Source organism: Grus americana, chromosome 5, assembly GCF_028858705.1.
Source record: "Grus americana isolate bGruAme1 chromosome 5, bGruAme1.mat, whole genome shotgun sequence".
NCBI classification, from domain to species: domain Eukaryota; kingdom Metazoa; phylum Chordata; class Aves; order Gruiformes; family Gruidae; genus Grus; species Grus americana.
The window spans coordinates 33,067,437-33,088,284 of record NC_072856.1 but is presented as its reverse complement, the minus strand read 5'-3'; the positions used below and the strand labels follow the sequence as shown (position 1 = coordinate 33,088,284).

General features: G+C 39.2%; 1 protein-coding gene across 4 annotated transcripts; it reads left to right on the top strand.

Moving 5' to 3' along the window:
• Positions 1-125: 125 nt before the first annotated feature.
• Positions 126-20,133, top strand: SLC39A9 (solute carrier family 39 member 9). 4 transcript variants are annotated; one of them, XM_054826929.1, is made up of 8 exons: positions 126-144; positions 703-820; positions 4,972-5,080; positions 11,110-11,301; positions 13,746-13,814; positions 14,963-15,048; positions 16,947-17,081; positions 18,800-20,133. In XM_054826929.1, exons 2-8 carry the CDS (start codon positions 725-727, stop codon positions 19,028-19,030), a joined length of 918 nt encoding a protein of 305 aa, XP_054682904.1. In that variant the 5' UTR covers positions 126-144; positions 703-724; the 3' UTR covers positions 19,031-20,133. The 4 variants fall into 4 exon arrangements, with proteins under 4 accessions (XP_054682904.1, XP_054682902.1, XP_054682903.1 ...); XM_054826927.1 differs by lacking the exon at positions 126-144 and adding an exon at positions 213-429; XM_054826928.1 differs by lacking the exon at positions 126-144 and adding an exon at positions 233-260.
• Positions 20,134-20,848: the final 715 nt, after the last annotated feature.

Here is a 20,848-nt window from a genome sequence, read left to right as displayed (position 1 = left end):
GGGGCGCTGAGGATGCCGGGAGCGGCCGACGGCGCCAGGCTGGAGGGGGCGGGGCGCGCGGCCATCTTTGATGAGGGAACCGCTCCTTCCCGCCGCGGCCCGCGCGGCCGCGGCTTCGCCCGCCATCTTGGAGTCGGGAACCGCGTGGGTCAACGCGAGCGAGCGAGCAAGGGCGGGGTGTGCTGTGCCCCGGAAGGGGAAGCGCTGGGTCGCGGAGGTGCCACTTGGCCTCCGAGACAGCGGTGGGGGCGGGCGAGTGGGTGAGGGCAGGCACGCATCGGCCCCGCAGGTCCCCCGCGCCCTTTCCCCACGGACGCGGCCCGCGCCAGGTCTCCCCTTCGCGAGGAGCCGCCTCGGCACCCGCTGCTTTCCCCCCCCCCCCCTCCCCCTGGGGGCAGTGGGGTGCAGGGGAAGGTCCCGCTGCCTCAGGTGAGGGCCGGGCCGCTTCCTCCCTCCGGCCGCGCAGGTGTCTCCTCGGCCGCGCCGGGATCCCTGCCCGCCCCCTGCAGCGGTGTCTGGCGGCGCCGGCGGGATAGCGGCTGCCGCACGCCGGGCCCGGAGGGGCCGCAGCTGGGGGCCGAGCCGGCCGGAGCCGCCGGGCAGGACAGACATGGCCGAAAGCCTTTCCTGGGAGCTCGGTGTCTGCACGGGTTAAGGCGTGCGGGGCGAGGTGGAAAAGTTGCTGTTGAATTTCACTTTAAGGGACCGGACAGAAAGCAGCGAAATGGATGACTTCCGCTCTATCTGCCTGCTGTCTCTGGCCATGCTGGTCGCCTGCTATGTGGCAGGAATTATCCCTTTGGCAGTTAATTTTTCCGAGGTAAGACAGCTTCGCCAAACTTCTCGTTGGTTGCTAGGGAAGAATAGCAGAAACTAGGTGGAGAGATCTACCGGGAGGAGTTAGTGCTGTCCCCTGTCAAATACGGTAGTGCTGTTAGGGGTGACGTTGTAACTTCAAGAGATTTTTAAGGAAGTTGTGAATGTGATATTAATTTTCATTCAAAATCGCAGTGTAAAATTATGCTTATTCTGCATTGTGCATAAAAGGCATTTAAACATGCTAAATTTGATCCAGACATCTCAGCTACAGATGAAGCGAAGTCTTAGTATATAGTGGAAGGACACGACAGCAGCTGGACGCTGTTATTCTTAGAAGGTTGTGTCAGAAACTACTGAAGTAAGACATTAGCTGTTGTGTGTCTATGGGCTACTCAAATTTGGGCTTTTAAGAACAATTCTGAGAACATTCTCAGAAAACTTTATTTTGATTCACAATTTTGTTCACAGGTAGCACTGCTGAAAATTAAACCTCAGCTGTTTGATTACAACAGAACTTCTAAGTTCTCAAGGAACTCAAGGCATTCCTTTGGAAAAGTATCCTGGAAACATAAGGTGGTGTTACAGGAGAGGGAGACTTTCATAGATTGAACGATTTTCCAAGTGGTACAGGAGTTAAGAAGTGGTTGCTTCTAAGAGGTGACTGTTGATGTGATGATGATTGTTACAATCTCGGGAAGTCTCCTAATACCCTCTGATGCCCAAAGGGTTTTTCTGTTTCTGAATGAGGATTGTTGTATCCAGGTGTGGTGTAGTGAGAGTTTAGTTGTTCTAAGGCAGTAAGAGCTCTCTTATGAGAGGTTTCCTGTTTCTACTGGGAGCAGTGCTACTTTTGGAAAGCAAAGTGTAGGAAGTGAGATGTGTCTTGTTCTTCCATCCAGTCACTGAGCTGATTGCACCTGTCCTTTGATCCCATTATTACTAGGAGGCTTTGGGAGCAGTAGGTTCTGAACAGCATGGAAGGAAATGGTGTTATCATTTTGATAACAGTACAGTTTAGCTAAATGGATTGAAATATTCTGAAGTCTTTACATAAACATTAGCATAGTTTGGTTTTGCCAGTGCTTTGTCTGATACTTTGATGGACCTTCCCTCATATGTCTTCAGTGCTGTTGCTTGCACTGTTTTGCTCTTCGAAACTCGCTTTTGCCCTGAAGCCCACAAAGGATTTTCTTGCAGATTTGCTGAGAATACTGCCTAGCATGCTAGTGTTGTCTCTTTTTTTAATTTTGCATTTCCTCATCTATGTGCTTGATAGTAACTTCTTGTCTCTGACTTTATATTTGGTGGTTTTTGAAGGCAGAGTTCTTGATCTGTGTTTATGTGGTTTATTTATATTTACAGAGTCGAATCAGGGGGCTCCTAAACCTTTTGGGGCTCCCAACAGCTGCAGGAGCACAGATCTGTCGTGGATCCAAAGACACAGCACTCTGTATAAGCAGAGATCACACATTTATTAGTCTTTTGTGTGTCCAGTATATTACCAACAGTACACACATGTGCAGTCAAGTTTATTGTGGTATCTTAAACTCTCAGAGATTCTCGATTCAGTTTTACACTTAAATTAGACACCTTAAGGATTCACCTGCTGTGCTGGTTTAAAAGAGGAGCTGAATCTCTCTGCAAATTACATGCAAATACTAGCTAATCCTGGAAGTGTGTACTTAGAATTATTTTGTTTAAAAATGATTGCTTAGACCTGTGTAACATGGACAATTTCAAACTGAAATGACTGGACTGTGCGTTCTATCATCTGCACAAAGTTTTGTAGTTGGCCTTAGTGAGGAAAAATGCCTCCTCCCACTGGCCACTTATAACTCTTAGAAAACAAAAATGAATGTTTTACATAATACACCCTAGAGGCTGGACAACAATAAAATTTTTCATTAGTGTTAATACATTTCTTCACATGAGTGGTTTTTACTGTGGAACCTATTGGTTGTGTTCTGATTTCATACTGATTTCTATTCTTTTAATTAGATTTGGCTATTCTTGAAAGTATAAAACTCCAGCAAAGCCATGTATAACTAAACATTGGTGATAAACAGGTGGAGATTGAACAGAGCTTTATTTCTGTATGTGGATGTACCCTTTCAGCTTAATCCTGATTTACAGTACTCTGTTGGGCTAACTTTGGTCTGGAAACAACTAAACCAGTTCTTGAGACTATCTCCTAAGTTGTAGCATAAATGAAAAAAAAAAAAAAATTGAGTTCTAGCAGTTTGAATCTTTTGCTGGTCTAACAGAGGCAGGCAGGATTGGCTGGAGTGGGACTGCTTGCTGCTGTAAGTATGTGAGTTTTTGCTAGGTCCAAGTCAGAGTTTCAATACCATGCAGATGTAAACCAAATACTGAGCTGTGGATCAGCTTGTTAATTTGAGCGTTTTAAGATTTTTCCCATGCATTTTTTAACACTGTTTACTGTGTTGCTCTTGTTTTTAGCAAGAGGCACACAAGTGTTTTTGTAACTGATATGGTTTGATTCCTTGGATCAAACTAGATTACTTTTTCCTGTCTGGGTAGGTTGCAATTATAAGATTGCTGTATTCACTGTGTCTAAGTATTTTATACTGAAAAGGAGATGGGGACTTCTCTTTAAACAGTAACTTGTTAATGTGTATTATTTTCATGGATCTTTAAAATTCACAGATGCCCAAGTGAAAGCAAGCAGTACTCTGTATTTGCAGTTGTAATAACACACTGTTACTTCTAACGCTTTTTTCCCCTGTGTTTTTATATGTATGTATGTAAAAGAGATTGTAGTGCTGCAGTATAAAAATAATCTTATTTTTCCTTGTAAGATATTTTTGCAGAATGACTTTATGAACAGTGGGTGTTAAAGATTATCTCTTCATGTAGGTTGCCACTGTTCAGCAGTTTACCAAGTATAATTGTTATATATGCCAATGTACAGTGCATGTTTATGGAAACTTTACAGGTGTTTTCATCTCTTGCATGTTACTATTTGAATTTTCCCCAGTAATGCTCTTAATTGTTTCCGTATGGTCACATTTGGCTTGCTTTCAGAAAGCTAGCTGTGCATCTCTCTAGAGCCTCCTATTTCTTCTATGCAAGCGTTGCCTATTTCAGTGAGATTAAACAACACGCGTCACTGTGGTGCATGAAGGAGAACGGATGGCATAATAAGGCTATGTGACAAGTGGTTTCCCATTAGTTAAACACTGACCTCTGTCTCTGGGTCCTCAGTAGCTAATACTAGTATTTTGGTAGCACCTAGACATCTCATTGTGCATGGAGAAAGATGATGGTTCTGCCATAAAATGTAGGCGACACAGTTATGAGGGTCTAAACTCCCATGGCTGCTGTGTATAATACGATAAGGGCTATTACAGAAATGATGAGAAACAACCTCTGCAAGTTTTTAATCTTGTTGTAGAAATTCTTCCTGGAATGTGAGCTAAACTATTTTTCTTTACTATAAAAACATTAAGTTTATGTATTTTTTGTTGAAGTTTAATTGTAAATTTGCAATATGTATGTAACAAATCTATTTTAAAACCTATCTTTGCAGAGAGGAAAAGAGATTTCCATGGTCTGTAATTACCTGGAGAGTGGAATATAATTTTTATTGCCCCAAATGGCTTTACAGTCTTTAACTCCTTTTAAAATGCAACTGGAAGGCTTGGAAATGGTTGTAAAAACAATAAGCACTGGTCTTCATTTATGTGTCTCCTAATCAAATGAAAAAGAAAAAAAAGACTGACATGAAATGTGTATTAGCACCATTATCAGTTTGACTGATGCAGTTCCCTCGTTCAAACTGGTTTGAGTAAGCTTTTTAAAATTATTTTTATAATTCTGGGTTTAGACCTATTTTGGGGATTCAGTCCCTTCTGCCATATTTTGTAGCAACCTGGCATTCTGCAGGTACTCTGATACTGTAGTTCTAAAAGTCACCAGGCACATTATTTTTATATTTTTTTTTAATACATGGAACACATCAGATCTTTCAATTACAAAAAAGTATCTTTCTCTTAAATTACTTTTTTATTCACAATTTTATGTTTTCAAAGAAAGTCTGTTTGTCCTCATGCCCCAACCTCTGTTAATGAGGGAGGGTAAAGAAAACATTTTCGTTCTTAAAGACAATACCTGTTTTGTACTTGATTGCAGGAGAGATTAAAGTTGGTGACTGTTCTGGGTGCTGGGCTGCTGTGTGGAACTGCCTTGGCTGTCATTGTGCCAGAAGGAGTACATGCACTTTATGAAGACATTTTGGAGGGTAAGAACCAAACCCATATGGCCTTATTCAAGATAATTTGGGTCATGGTGTTACGATGTACTGGGGCTTGTTTCTAGGGCTTTTTAACATGAGATTGGTGGGAGACTTTCATAGTGCCATGACACAAAGCTGGAATAGAATCGCAAAACTGCCATGGGCATGGTATTGCCTATTTATGGTGATTTGACAGAGGGATGTGATCAGACTGTGGATCAGATGACTCTTGCTGAGTGATGCAGTCATTTGCGGGTCCAGGTACTGTACTGTTCATGAACCACAGCCTGTTAAGCCAGGTCATGTGTAGTTGTCCTTATTCTGGGGAGAGTTAAAGTTTAACTTTCACTGGAACTTCAAGGGAAGTGTAAGGATGCCTTTGGCAGAGAATGAAATTGTGGACTATTTGCTGTTGCTTTTTGTAGTTTAAATTGCTTCTCATTAAAGTAATCACAGGGAGTGTTTTATAGATCTACATGTACTTGCCCTCATAAGAATTTCCTCCTTTGAAGTTGAACAGCATCTTGGAATTATGTCGCCTTAATATACTTGGTGAAAATTATGATTATGTAGAGCTAGTTCATAGAGTAGGAGGCATTTCTTTCTTGGGTGATGGTGTCTGTTTCATGTAGATATTTGCGCGTGGTTCCATGTTCAAACATCCGGTTCTAGTCTACTGTCACTGGTCTTCAAAACCTCTTAGCCTCTAATGAATAGCTCAAAGCTAACAGTGGTTATGTGTCTCGTAGGGACGTGAGTGTGGAGCACATCTTATACCCAAAGTCTTAGGAAACCTCAATTTGAGGTTATGACATGATTTTAAATAGGGCACATTACCTCTCTTTGGAGTGCACTTTAAATCTTGCTTTAGCTTGAAGTCTTGTGCTATTACATTACCATTGCATATATGAGATTTTTCCACTATGCTCAGAATCAGAAATTTGTCTGAAGGTAAGCAGCAATAACTTAGTGGTCACAGGAGAAACGGCTATAAAGTTGAGGCTGTAGAGAACTTTGCAAGTGTCTGATGTACCATTGTTGCTAATCTGGGATTGAGAGAGAGTTGTAATGCTCTGTTTTTCTTGTACTACCATTTTTTCTTGTTTCTACACCGTTTTAAATTTCTTTTTAGTAATAAGCTTTAATTTACCCTGGTTTAGTTTCCACTAAATTTATGTTGTTCTGCTTAGATTTAAAGTAAACAGAAGATAATATATAAAAACATTATCAAGAAGTGAAAGAACCTCTGATTATGCTTTTATACTGTACTGTAATTTGTGCACTCTAATGTAGGATGTCTCTAATGAGCTGTAGTTGTGGGTTTGCTTTCCATTCAATTTTAATTCTAAGTAGACTAAATTTTTCTTGTAATGATATGGCTAGTAGTAAATACAATTACTGTGAACAATTGCCTTTTTTTTCGCTAAATAGGACATACTGTTCATGTATGAAATCTACAGCCTGCTGTTTAGAGCTATATGCTATATAACTTAAAGTTTAGTATGTGGAGAAAAAAAGGCACTTCACGTTACTGCAGTAGTAATATCAGAAGTGTTTACTTAGGAAAAAAGAATCTGTTCTGTGAATGAATTCAGACTCGATTGCTAACTTACAGTATTGTCACTGAAGCCAGTCTGTCAAGACTTTTTTTTGTATTGCAGAGAGGCAAAATTCATGGGTATTATAGATTTAACTACAAAAAAATATTTCTAATATTTAGGATATTCAAAGCTAAGTTATCAGAATTTTAAGCTTAACAGCTTTGAGTACTTTTTTTTTTCCAACTTCACCCATTTATGTAATTAAACCTAGAAGGGTGCCTAAGAAAACATTGAGGTATATTCATATAACTGGAAAAAAAATAGAGGGAGAGATGTCTGTGTTTGTCCAGTTCCAAGTGTAATTTAACTCAGAAACTGGTTGCTTCTTATCAAGACAGGTGTTTGTTATTGATACAAAAGTCATTTACTGTTATGTCTGTATTTTCCCCACAGGCCACAGAATACCTAACTTCTGATTTTTGTTTGACCTTGTAGGCTGAGAGCAAATAGCATATCATGATTCAGATTATTATTTGATCATAAACCTATGTATGTGTGTAGTGAAACCTTGATTTGAGTATTACCAGCAAACAAAAGTCCTTTGGTGACTTCAGTCCTTTGTTTAACTGTTGAAATTGTGTAACTGCTGTCAGAAAGACTGCCCCGAGTTACTTACTGTGTTTTATGACTTGAAATGATCTGAAGCAAAGTTAACTTTTTAATATAGATGGCAACAATCTTGTGTGGTCTAAAATTATTTTATTGATCAATCTTGTTCAGTAAAGATATGTTTGTGAGATCTTTCAAGGGCTGCCAAGCCTATTCTGGTACAGCTTTGTCTGTAGTAATGGCATTGTGCCAAAGTTTTGTGCTGCAGGATGGATGTAAAATTGTGTCTCATCCAAGGAGATGTATGAATACTCTGGCAAGAAGATGACTTGGAGTAAGTCAAGTTTTTGCTGATAATGTCTAAAACTTCTGAAGAGTAATTGCCAACCAAAAGACCTCCCCAAAATGACAAAAGTTTGACTTTTGTCACTTAAGCCACAGATGCTGGGAAAGCCCTAATGTATGCTGTGCTCCATTTTGTTTGTTGCAATTTATTTTTTGTTTATAAAGGTAGGTGCATGAAAGTTGCACTGTCACTCACTTTAAAAGAAAAATAAATTATCTAGTGTGAACTTCAAAAATGCATGGTTGAAATGGGAGAGATATTCTGTGTTGAATTGTAATTATTATAATCAATTCAAATATGAATATCCTTACTTTGATTCAGGTAGAACAAATCAGCTGAAGTCAAAGCTTTCCAATGACGACTCCTCCAAAAGCCTTGTCTATTCTCATAGTGAGAAAACATTGCTTGCTATTAGACCAATGAAACAATCCAATTAATATCCTAGTTTCTTTTAAGTGGTGTACGCTGCTCCTGTCAGTCCTCTTTACCATTAAATGTGATAAAAAATAAACTAAAATCAGTAACATTGTTTCTAGTAAAGATTTTTTAGAATTTCTGATGGAAACTTCTTGCTTAATCGATGTTGTTCTCTATAGTATTGTCATCAAAGCATTGCTATCCTGTGAAATAGCAAGAAATACAAAGTGAAACCAAGAAGGAGTTTGTGCATGTTTTTGTTTCAAGTCACTTTGGAAGAAGTGTTTTTCAGAGAAGACAGAGTTCAGCTGATGGACAAGGTCAAGTAGGTCATTCCAAACTTCAGGAGGAATTAAAAGGGATAGATAGGAACAAGTGATTAATACATAAGGCTCTGTTGTCTTTACACCCTCCCATCAGGTACTTATATACAGTGGTAAGTTCTCCCTGAGTCGTCTTCAGGCTGAACAGTCCCAGCTCTCTCAGCCTTTTCTTATAGGGGAGATGCTCCAGTCCCATAATCATCTTTCTGCCTCTCCAGTATGTCCATATGTCTCTTGTACTGGAGAGTCCAGAACTGGGCCCAGTACTCCAGGTGTGGCCTCACCAGTGCTGAGTAGAGTGCAAGGATCACCTACCCCTGACCTGCTGGCAACATTATTCCTAATGCAGCCCAGGACTTGGTTACCCCTTTTTTGCCACAGGGCACACTGCTGGCTTATGGTAAACCTTGTGTCCACAAGAACCTCAAGGTCCTTTTCTGCAAAGCTGCTTTTCTGATTGTTGACCCCCAGCATGTACTGGTACCTGGGGTTATTCCTCCCCAGATGCAAATCTTAAAATCAAGTCAGATCTTAAGAGAAAATATAGTTCCTGATCAAGCATTTGAACATGACAGAGTCCTCTTCGTGCTCTTAGTTTATATTATAGTGCTAACTGTTGCTTTCTTCATGTTTGTAGTTTGTATTATAGTGCTAACTGTTGCTTTGTGAGGGAGTAGAAATTCTTGTGTTCCTTATATTGGACTGTGATGCATATGTTCTCTGGGGCACAGGACCTTTCCAAATGACTTCTCTGTTTTTTATTTCTTATTCAGAAAACAAAGTTCTCTTGAGTTCCTATGTAAATGCAGGAAGGTTGCTTCTGTGAATAACTATGTTTTCTAAGGATAGGGAAAGGACAGGAGACATTACAAAAATAATTAAAAGTAGAGATTGGGTCTAGCAGAGAAAAATAGAAGAAGAAACATTTTCTTAGTAGAACACTAAAGAGATTTACAGTATTAATTGAACCTGCCAAACATTGTTGTAAGCATTGGCCTTGTTCTGGAATGGAGGCAACTTGTACTGAATGGTAAGTAGTTCAGGGACTTAGAGTATGCCATGCAACTCAAACATCTGACTTAGTTGAGGTATCAGATGTGGAAGTAGATTTACTGGGTCTGTTCTCCCATTAGAAACATTTGAGTAATACTTATTGTGTGTAAAGCTCCTTACCTGCTGTGGAAGTGCAACTATTTATAACAACAGGTATGCCGAGGAGCATTAAATGCCTCTGCTTCATCACCCAAAGGGCTTTCTAGCCTGATGTCTTGTCTCTGCCAAGGGCCATAAGGGAAAATATAAAAAAAGAAAAAATATATGATTCAGTTGAGCACAGAGTCTTGAAACCAAGAGGTCAGATGTTTATTGTGCTTTATATGGTAGTTGGGATCTTCATTCAAAATTCCCTATTCCTGATCTTTGTTTGTACCTTTCTAAGTGTATTTCTCTGTGCTGTTAGCAGAAGGCGGCTTAGGCGTGATTCTTTGCTTATATCAGCTGGAAACAATACCTAGAATTTTGCTAAAAATAGCTTTAGTAAATCTCTTTCACATAAATGTACTAAGGCAACTCTTGCCAATCTTTGGTGGCCGATACTGAAAAGGCTGATATTCAAAAAGCTATGTGCTTCTGTTTGCCATCTGTGTCGGATGGGATTGCAGAAGCAGTAATTTTCTGTGGTCGTAAGCAAGGTTGGAGAGTCTCATGGATCTGTCTTGGGAGCCACTAGACCAAAGACTACTGGAAATGTTAAATGCATGTGCCAGGAAAACCTCCTTTCTCTTTAAGCCTGTGTAAATTCAGAATGAGACTGATGTTAATTTCTGTTGAAAGTGGTGGGAATTTTGTGTGTGGTGAGTATTTGCTTGTGATAAAGATCACACATACTGAGAAAACGGCAATCTGTGAAAGTTGGTAAAGTTATATTCTGTCTCTGCTTTCTAAAAGTCATTGTAGAGAGAGACATTTGTCGCTAACCTATGAAATATTTTGAAATGTTTTTAAATTATGAACAGTGTACCAAATAAAGTATTTTATACCACGGAAACTTAACCAAAACCCTATCCAACTGTCGTCTTTCCCCTTCTTAGATTTTTAGAGTCATTCTGAGCTCACCTAATTTCAGGGTAGTTCAGTGAGACAAAGTAAACATCTTGGGGTGGGCATGGAATTAAAGCTTCTGTAGGGAAAGGAAACAACCACACAATGTTCAACCCCGAGGCTTGGACTTTGGGTTTCTAGATGGTACTGGCATTTGTAGGACAGTGTGCTGACTTAACTGTTGTTCTAGTCCATATCAATGGAGTGTATCAATGCTAACTTGTTTAACTAGAGTGGTTTGAGATATAAAGTTCATCTTCTTAAAGATTGCATTAGATCTCTTAGTGGATGGAACCTATTTTATCTCCTTATCCTTTGTTTTCTCACCTAAATGAAGATTATGATTTAATTGCTTGACAGTATCTCTGAATACTGACAAAATTGGCAACTTCAATTAAAAAAGGAATTATTCAGCAATTTTTATTGATCAATTTGTATTTAAAATGCAGCATTTAAACGAAGTAGCGTGGCTTATCAAGTATTAATGCTTTCCTTGCTTTTCCATGCTGAAGATGTATGGGGAGAGGGCAGCCAGACAAAAGCATGCTTCCCTAAGTAAATGCTCTAAGGCTGACCTTAAATGAGGACTTTTGTGTATTATCCAAGAAAGTGTGAGAAATGCTTTCAGCAAGTGAGGAGACGAGTGACCATGCCGTGTTTAGTCGCCCATCTCCTAATCTGTTTGTTTGCCTGTCACAGGGAAGCATCACGCAGCGAGCGAGATGCAGCACGTGATTGAGTCTGAGAAGGTAGCGGAAATCCCGGTTGTACATGAGTACGGCCATGACCATTCCAGGTTGCATGCCTACATTGGTGTATCCCTTGTCCTCGGCTTTGTCTTCATGCTGTTGGTGGATCAGATAGGCAGCTCTCATGTGCACTCTACAGATGGTAAGTAAAGATTCACTTCAATTAGATTTGCTAATTAGTTTTAATTAGCAAGTTGCAATTTTTTTTGAATGCTACTGGGATTTAATTTGACCAGTCATGTCCAGAGTTTCAGAGGGTGCTTTACAAACATAAAGCAAGGTCTGTGTGAAATGTTTTTGCTGGAAATCTGTCCTGGAATTCAGCATAATTTGAGAGCTTGCTTTGCTAACATGAAATAACTGTACAAGCACGTATGTTGTGGGGGTGGAGGGTGACTTGACACTTGAGTTATTGTCTGTTTTACAGTATCACCCATAGGGGATTTCTTTGGCTTTCCAAAAAACTTCAGGTTAGTCTTATCTTTGTTTTTCCTACTTAATTGTCATACATGTAGGTAAAATTTGCAAAGAACAGAAACTTATCTTAAGTAAGGCTGCAGAAATGACTAGATGTAAGCTCTGGTCCTTTACTGTAACTGCACGATTGGACTCCCACACTAGCCTAGAGCCTCACTTACTTCAAAATACTTCCTGCTTACTCCAAAGATTTCTCAACTTCATTGCAAGACTCTCAAAATGCCTGCAGTGGCCTTTGTTTCTTGCCTGTGGCTTCACGCTCAGACTGTAGCTTGAAATGCTTCAAAGGTGTTTTGTCATCTGAAAAGGTATTTCAGTGCCTTTGGCTGCTCATTTTCTCTGATGGTGAAATTTCACCCTCAAAAATTAAGGAATTGATCTTGAAGGAAAAGTAAAACACACACAAAAAGGAGGGGGGATATGTTTTGGTTGGATCTTTGGCAGTTCACAGTGCAGCTGCACAAATGCTTGTATGGGGTTAGTGTGGTGGGACAGATGGGCCAGTGCAGGGGCTGTCTCACCTTTGTGCTCCTGGAGAAGTGTAAATGGAGCCACAGCCATGGCTAACTGATTTTCAGAGCTTTTCAAAGGAAACAGTGGCAGCGAGGATGACAAGGGGATGCAGGTGAGCAACTGCCAGGAGAATCCTTGGTTTTTACCCTTTGCTATGTCTCTAATCAGAGCAAATACCAGGAGAAAATTGACTGTGGTCTGTGTTAGAGATACACACTATAAAATAGGGTATTAAATAAAGTTATATCTAGTCTGTACCTCTGTTACAGGAAATGTAGTAGTGTTTTTGTAATTTTTTTAAAGCTACCAAAGAAAAACTTTTTTCTTTTTTCATTTGAACAAATGTCTGGTAGTTTTGTTATCTCCCAAGTGGCTAGATTTTACTTTGTCTACATTAGAAAAATTTTGTAGGCCAGAATGGAGGTATGAAATCAAATGTGAACTCTCTCTGAGTGTGTTTAGTTCTGGTCAACCCAAAACAAATTTAAAGGAAATGTTCTTTGTGAATATCTCCTCCTATTTGACATGAGTATACCATCACAGTCATGCAAATGCAGCTTATGCAATTAATTGCTCAGATAGGCTCCCCTTGATTCAGAAGATCAATCTGACCAAATACATCAGTTTTTAGCCAGCTCACTTCCCTGATCTGACTCGCTGGGCAACTGTGTGGGTGCCTGGGCACAAAGAGAGAGACTGGAGGGTGGGGGGACAGGCAGGAGGACAGGAACAGGTCTGGACTTTCCATTTTGGTGGCAGTGCAGACTTATTAAAGCAGCTGTGTAAGTGTGCTTGCAGTCAGCTTACTGACTGCTAGTATATAGTTAAATAAGTGCTGTTTGGAAACAGTTGAATAGTAAGAGGTTCCTATACTTATGTAGGACTTACCTGCCCTGTAAAATTGCAGTGATTCTTCATAACAGTTTCACCGCTGGTTGCGTGGTGGTGGACATTGTCCTGTTGTGCTGTATAATGAGCTAACCCGCAGTTATCCTCAGAGTAGTTGTCAAACCATTGTAGTCAAAATACTGGATCTCAAGCGGCACTGGCTACATTTCTCCTCTGTGGTGTATAATGTAGGAGGGAAATCTTTGCCACTGCTTCCATGACAAGTAGAATCTATTGCTTACTAGGAATTGCCAGAGAATCAGTGCAACAGAGACTGCCCCAGACTGTCACCTAAAGGAAAATGCCAACACTGGGCTATGTAGGGAAGAATCATCCTGACTGTTGGAGCAGCTCTGGATTTTGGAATGCAAAACTGGCTTTTCTTTCCCTTGGTAGCACAGAACTTTAACATTTGGTTTCAGGAGGTTAAGAAAAACAACTGCTTCTGCCTATATCGATAATCCTGTAAATTGCAAAGAATTGTCAATGATTCTGTCATTTGTTTGTTGGCAGAACTTCATGTGGTTTTAAGGTGTTAGATATCAGACTATTTTATAGTAAATCTAATGCAGAAATACAAAAGCTGATAGTTTTGAATATAACTGCCAAAGCAGATGGTAGAGACATGCAGTGATACTTAAAATTTTTCTTCCAGCATAATTTGTGTATTTGTTCTCTTTACCCTAACTTTCCTCATGACCGTTTCAGATCCAGAAGCGGCAAGATCAGGCAACTCCAAAATCACCACAACGCTGGGACTGGTAGTCCATGCTGCAGGTAATGTGGGACCTATTGTTAGCACTCAACAAGGACTTCCATTGCTTTGTGGCTGGCTCATCTTTGGATGTGATAGAAACACTTGGGTTTTGTTTTTGAAGGTGACTTTTTATTTAAAAAAAAAAAAAAAGGCAGGGTGGGGAGAGCTAAGGATCTTCCCCAAAACTTACTGGGAAAACATACTCCAGTGCTCAGAATGCTCCATGGAGTTTTATGTGGGTATGGGATTTTTCACTCCTTTATTTTTCCCATCTGAAAAGTTGAGTGATGCTCACTTTTTGCCTCTTCAATTCTTTTGCTGGCTGCTTTAGCTGCTAAATTTCAATACATGCTAACACACTTGATAAGTAGTATGAAACACCTTTGGGTTTGCTTGTCAGTTGACCTGTGGTGTTTTGGGTTTTTTTAAATAAGTTTAAAAAATAATATCTTGTGGAAAAAGGGGTGTTATAGGGTGGAGCGCAAAGATTTGACTGAAATACATTTGGGCTGACTTGCAAGGACTGAAAAAGTTATGCATGTGTTGCAGTCAACTCATGTTCATGTTGTAATTCTTCACTGTGTAGTATCAATATGAAGCTTTTTAATCTCTCCTACTGAAAGTTACTGTCTAGATAAGTCATAAGACGTTGGTCAAAAAGATATTTCTTCACTAAACAAAGTGCCTGTATATTAAGGATTAATGCAGTATCCATTTCCTATTTCATTTAGACAATACATTTATGTTAAATGGAACAAAAATAGTATTTACAGTAGTATTTATATTTGAAAATTCATTTAAAGCATCATACTTAAAATTCTTTTAATGCTTAGAATCTAAAGCAGATTTTTTTAAATTTAGACAGGAATGCACTTCTACAGAAGACTAAAATAAACTTCTACCTGGTTCAGTACTGAATAGATTCTATGTATGGTTATTATGGTCTTGGGGAAACGTGAGACAGTTCCCATTGAGGGTTTTCTGAAATCCTGAAATTGTTGTGGCTTAAGAAACAAAGGGGAGTGAATCATGCGTTCGGTTGGTATTGTTATGGGCATTTTGAGTAATAGGACTTCTGGAATCAACGTGATATGTGCTGTCAGCCATTGCGGGGGTGGGAAAGCTGAAACGTGGAAGAATAATCCATGAATTTGCACTCCTCTTTCAGCTGATGGTGTTGCATTGGGTGCAGCAGCTTCTACTTCTCAGACTAGTGTCCAGTTGATAGTGTTTGTTGCGATTATGTTGCACAAGGTAAGTCATCATCCAAAAAACCTTATTTGTTCTTTAAAAGGCTGTTAAAGCATACATAAATTACTAAAGATCTTAAGTTTCCTTAGTGACGTAATCTGGAAATGTGTAATGCCATTGAAATGAACAGGTTGGCAGTACAGCTTCAAGGACCAAAAAGCACTGGTATGATGTGTGACAGAACAGCAAATGATGGATGCTAAGTCTGAACAGTGTATGAATAGAGAGAATTCTGACTGCCTGCCTTGGAGAGAAGAGTAGCTCATGAAGAAATGTGGCAGCTTCACACTGACTTTTTCTGAAGGTAGTGTGGTGGTGTGGTTTTGTTTAAAAACAAACCAAACCCCCCAAGACTCTTGCTGCTGTGAGAGATGTATTAGAAGTTCTAGAGGGTGAAGCACAGAAGTATATGGTAGTGTATTCAAGGAGGAAAAGCAGTTTTATGCTGATTACAACAGCTTTTTTTGGTTCTGTGATGTTCTTAAGAAAATGGGAAGGATATTTGTTATAAAGGATTTTAGTGTTTAAAGGGCTAGTCTTTTGAAACTACTTAATGTCAGAGTATGAAATTACAACTTCTGGACACGTCTGTTACTGTAGTAGCTTCAACATCAGTCATATGCCATTTCTGCAGGAGTAAAATTGAATGTTTTTCTGATGGTAACAAGCAAACAATGGCTCTTGAAGATGGGAAGATCTTTTTTCCTTAATGTTTGTGCAAAGATATCTATTAGCTGTATAGGTTCTAAACATACGTGTCCAAACGCATATTTGACTTATGGTAGCACATGCATATATTACAGTACTTAGTCATCCATTCATCCAAAATCTTGCTTGCATAAATGCATGTTCAAAATGTTAGGAAATCCAGATCTAGTATGTCTTTTCTTCACTGTTCATACAATAAATTGTGGTTTGCATAACCCTCCTCAAAGGTGGCAACGTCAATGTCGCATCTTGCTGTGAAGCTTAGTTCATGGCTATTGCCAAGTGAAACTTCCTTTTTATTATTCTTAATACAATTGTACAATTTCAGAAGAGGACAATTTCTCCTATGAAAGATTATCAAGAAATATTCGTTACTGAAAGAGAAATTTATTTCTTCCCTGCTGTCTTTTTTATTTTTGTAGTCTTCTGATCCTGATTGATGCTTTTGTCTTTCTCATCTTTTTTCCTTCACTTATGGTTTCCTTTCTTCTAGGTTTAAAAAAAAAAAAGGATTCTGTTTATAAAAAATATTCAGTATATTTTAGTTTACTTCTTATCTCAAAAATTTCAGGGTGGACTGCTATTGTCATTATGCGAGCAAAAATATAGTAAATTCTGTGAGTAGTAGGACAGCTATGCCTTGTGGATAAGACACTGGATGCCAGCAGAGGAAGAAGGAAGTTTTTGTTTGCTTCCTAGTGGGAACAGAAATGAAACTGAATGATGAACAAAAGAGCTCCTAAGTCTTTGTTCATATGGAGGCTGACAGTTATCTATCTTTGGGAGTTTTCCTCCCTCTGTGTTAATTGTAGATTTTTTCTGCTGTAGATTAAGAAACTGTCCATCTAAGGATGCATAGGAGCATCAAGATTAAAAAAGAAATTACATAAGTTAATGGAGACTTATGGATTATAGCATTGACTCAAGTCAGAGTGAACATTTTAATATTTGTAATGACTACACAAATATGTGTACTCTGATAGCCAGAACATGGGTTTCCATTAGGTACTGTTATTAAGTTAGGGCAGTCTGCAGAATTCTGTTGATTTGGGTTAACTGCAACATACTAGTGCTCTCCCTGAATTCCTTCCAATTCAGTGCATTTCAATGTAGTAAGTCATATTTCAACTTTATCTCAGATTTCAGGGGATTTTAGAAGGTACTGTATTTCCGGTGAATATTGTTTTTTGCAGGCACCAGCTGCTTTTGGCCTGGTTTCCTTCCTGATGCATGCTGGGCTGGAACGGAATCGAATTAGAAAACACTTGCTGGTCTTTGCGTTGGCAGCACCTGTTATGTCCATGGTGACATACTTAGGGCTAAGCAAGGTAGGTCTGCGATTTTGTTCTGCCTAAAATGTAGCTTAGTGGTGGAGTTTGGGGAAAGGAATATCATAGGAGGTCCTTAAAACATAATTCCAAACTGCTTGAAAACTTTAGCAGCATGGAGGTTTGGGTTTTGGGTTTGTTTGGCTTTTTTTAAAAAAGTGGATAAAAAGGTAGCAATATGAATGTGTGAAACAAAAAATAGCCCATGATTTCCATCAGAATCAGTGATATAACTCCTCTATGAAATTTTGTATAGCTCTTTTTAGAAGGCTGATTTCTGTCTCTCCTCCTTTCTACTGCTCCCTGCTGAGAATGTAACAATTTACTCATATACCAGATTTTGTCTGATCACTATATAACTGAGTAATTTTCAGTGGTGCTGCATGCATTCTTATTTTAATACGCAGGTAGAAAATAATCTTTGCTAGTTTTCCCCACCATCCCTGAATTGATCCTATGTGTTCAAGGACTTTTTTTACACTGTGTCAGAAGTTGAATCCTCAGCTAGAAGAGTCTTTTTGCCTCTCATGCTCCTTAAAGCATAGCCTTGCCTTAGCTCTAGACAACAAATATGTCCAGTGGCCCACTTCACAGGCTGAGTTTATCATCTCTGTCCAAACAAAATGTTTCTGCTTCTTCTAGCATTTCCTATGACACTCTTGTATTTCTGACTGCTGTAGGCCATGCTGGTGACACACTATGGTGTTGTGTCGTAAAGAATCTAACATGATCTCATGAAGCTCAAGGCATGAGAGGAAAGTTTAAGTAAATCATCTGGGCTAATCCCTTTACATGCTGGAAGGGAGTTATATTTGATATTGCAGTACAGGGAACATCAGAAAGGGTTGGGTTTATAAATAGAAATGAGAATGCTGTTTGAGCATTCTTTCGGTATAGGCTCACCAGGAGTTGGTTTTGCATAGTTCCAGAGCAGGAAATGCATCTCTGCTCTCTGGAAAAATAACCTGAGAGTGTACCAAAGAACTAACATCACACTTAAGTTGGAAATTGTTCAAGAAGCATTTTGAAACTGATATGAGTGGGTTTGCATTTCATTACATTTAATGATGTGTAGCATGATTTTAATCCTAGTATGAATATGAAGAGGTGCTCAGTTTTAATCCAGAAAATGCATTTCTTTATGAAGTTTGCATGGAAACTTTAGAAAAGTTTTGGCTGTTTACTTGTACATACACATGAGATATTGAAAGAGTGATGATTTGGGACTTAAATCTAGCAAATCTTGCTCTGACCAGCAGGGGACCGGATATTTAAAGACTAACGTCTTACTTGAACTCTTTGCTTAAAAAAAAGGAAAAAAAAAAAAAGTCAGTCTTGAATGTCCTTCCTAAAATTTGTGGCTTTGCAATCTGAATTTTTTTTTAAGCATGTTTTGTCATGTTGACATTTTGTATGTTGCTGTGAGATGGCTTCTGCACAGACTGTGACTTTTCTGTAAGGGTTCCTGGAACTGTGAAGTGAACTAACTAGGATGAGAGGTGTCTTTCTGCCCCCCACATCAACTTTAGAATGCCAGTTACTACACGTAACGTGCAAGACACAAACCAACATGTTAAACCGTTGGCATTGTGAGAGAACAATAGTTGATAGAAAACCTACTGTGTCTGGACACTTAAAGAATTTTTTTATTATTGTTTGAAGAACTTCTGCTTATCCTCATGTTTTTGTTCTTTTTTTTTTTTTTTTCCCCATTTCAGAGCAGCAAAGAAGCCCTTTCAGAAGTCAATGCCACCGGAGTTGCTATGCTGTTTTCTGCTGGGACATTTCTTTATGTTGCCACAGTTCATGTCCTCCCAGAAGTAGGAGGAATTGCTCATAGCCACAAACCTGAATCAACTGGAGGAAAAGGACTCAGTCGTCTGGAGGTGGCAGCCCTAGTAGTAGGATGCCTTATTCCTCTGGTTTTGTCCATTGGACACCATCACTAAACGCTCAAATTTCACGGTTCTCCTCCTCGATCTGACATGAGCAGTAAATGTCGGCTGCTCCCTTTATCATTGTCTCTTACCCATCATCCATCCCATCCACTTTATGGAGTTCAGAGGGAACGTTGATTGCAAAATGAGGAATACTGGTCAAGTTTTTAGTGTAGCAAAATGTACTTTGGCAGCCGGACATAAATTCTAGGTAACTTTCTTTTCTGAAGACATTTGCTATTTTAATTGTTACTTCTGGCCCTATTCTCAGGGAAGATGGAGTTTGGAGTTTAAGCAAGGTGAGCAGGGAAGAACATTGTGACTCGTCATGAAATTGCAATCACCAAAGTATCCTGCAATTTGGCTTTCATAGCTGAGAGCAAAAGCAGAGGATGGCTGCCTTGAGAGGTTGAAGTCTTACTAATGAAGAAGGGGGCTCTCCCCCATCGGTTCTATGTTGTTCTGACGATGCAACTGGTCCATGTAATGTTTGTCACTAATTGTATTGCAAAAATGGGCTACACTTGGCGTTCTGGACAGCACTGCTATTGTCACAGAAGTGTCACTGCTAGGAAAGAAACGATGTAGATGAAGTGTAGGATTAGAGTAGGAAATCAGCTGGTTATGAAAGTGCAAACAAATTTTGCTGTGTATTCCATTATTTAAGAAAAGGATAGAAGCAAGAAGAATATTGTTTTGATTGTTTATGCAATTTTTAATAAATTTTAAAAAGGCAGTATTTCTTGGGAGATGGTCTTCTGCCAAGTCAGTAAAGCGTAGGCATCAAAAATGTTAGCAGGAATTGGGTATTGGGTACTGTGATTACACTACTGCTACTGTTGAGAGAGATATCCATAGTGTCCTTTGAAATTGAGCTGTTCTGGGCTCTGAGGAGTAGAAACCTGATGGAGACAGCTGTTGAGGGACCAGGGAACTTTACTAGCTCATTTTCAAAAATGAACTGCTGAAATCAGTGGGGACGTGGGTTTTTTTCATTAAATGAAAGGTATTAAGGCTAACAAAATAGATGTTTAGTTAAATATTTATGCTGCAGATAGAGTACAAAGAGTTTCTAAAGCAGTTCTAAAAAAAAAAAAAACCAAAAAAAAAAAACCCCAACCTGATGAGTTCTCAGCGGACCTGTTAGGCATTTTGCTTTTCCTTTGGGAATTGTTCATTTGCTCTTACTGATAAGCATTAGTTTTGGTGAATCTACTAGAGGACTTATTGCCAACTGCTGATGCCTCTCTCTGCAGAAGAGTGATGAAAGATCCCTGCCTTTCCAAGGCACAGCCTCCTCTTGTCAGGCACCATTTCTCTTATGCAAAATATGTTATACTCTAATAACTGTAGTGCATTGAAAAGTCAGGAATGCTTGACTTGCACAGACTCAACATAAAATTCTTTCTTTAGGGGAAAACTTTTTAATGCCCTACCCTTTTTAAGCTATATTCTGTCTGCACTTTTTAAAGATAACATTGCCAAATATATTTTTTCTTTTATTTTTTTAAAATGAATTTTGAAGGCTTGAAATACCTTAACTGAAGTGCTTCTTATTTCCATTTGAATGAGCGTGTCTGTTTTTCATGACATCTATTACTTATCTACACAGGCCATTGCGCCTCAACTTCTTTACATTTTTGTCATTGTGCTGTTTGTCTACTAGTTCAATAACGGGTATGGCCTGGCTCTTGGACTAGTGATTGCTTTGTAATAATACAGGTGTATCCCAGGATTGAACCTAGTATTGATCCCTAGGAGTGCATGTTCATGTGTGTATTTTATTGTATAATTGGCAAATTTAAAAAAATTGTGCAAAATTATTAGAAA

Coding starts and splice junctions, on each gene's coding strand:
- SLC39A9 (XM_054826929.1), top strand. CDS start 725: ATGGATGACTTCCGCTCTATCTGCCTGCTGTCTCTGGCCATGCTGGTC. Junction 11,302..13,745: donor TCATGTGCACTCTACAGATG/GTAAGTAAAGAT, acceptor TGACCGTTTCAG/ATCCAGAAGCGGCAAGATCA. Junction 17,082..18,799: donor CATACTTAGGGCTAAGCAAG/GTAGGTCTGCGA, acceptor TCCCCATTTCAG/AGCAGCAAAGAAGCCCTTTC.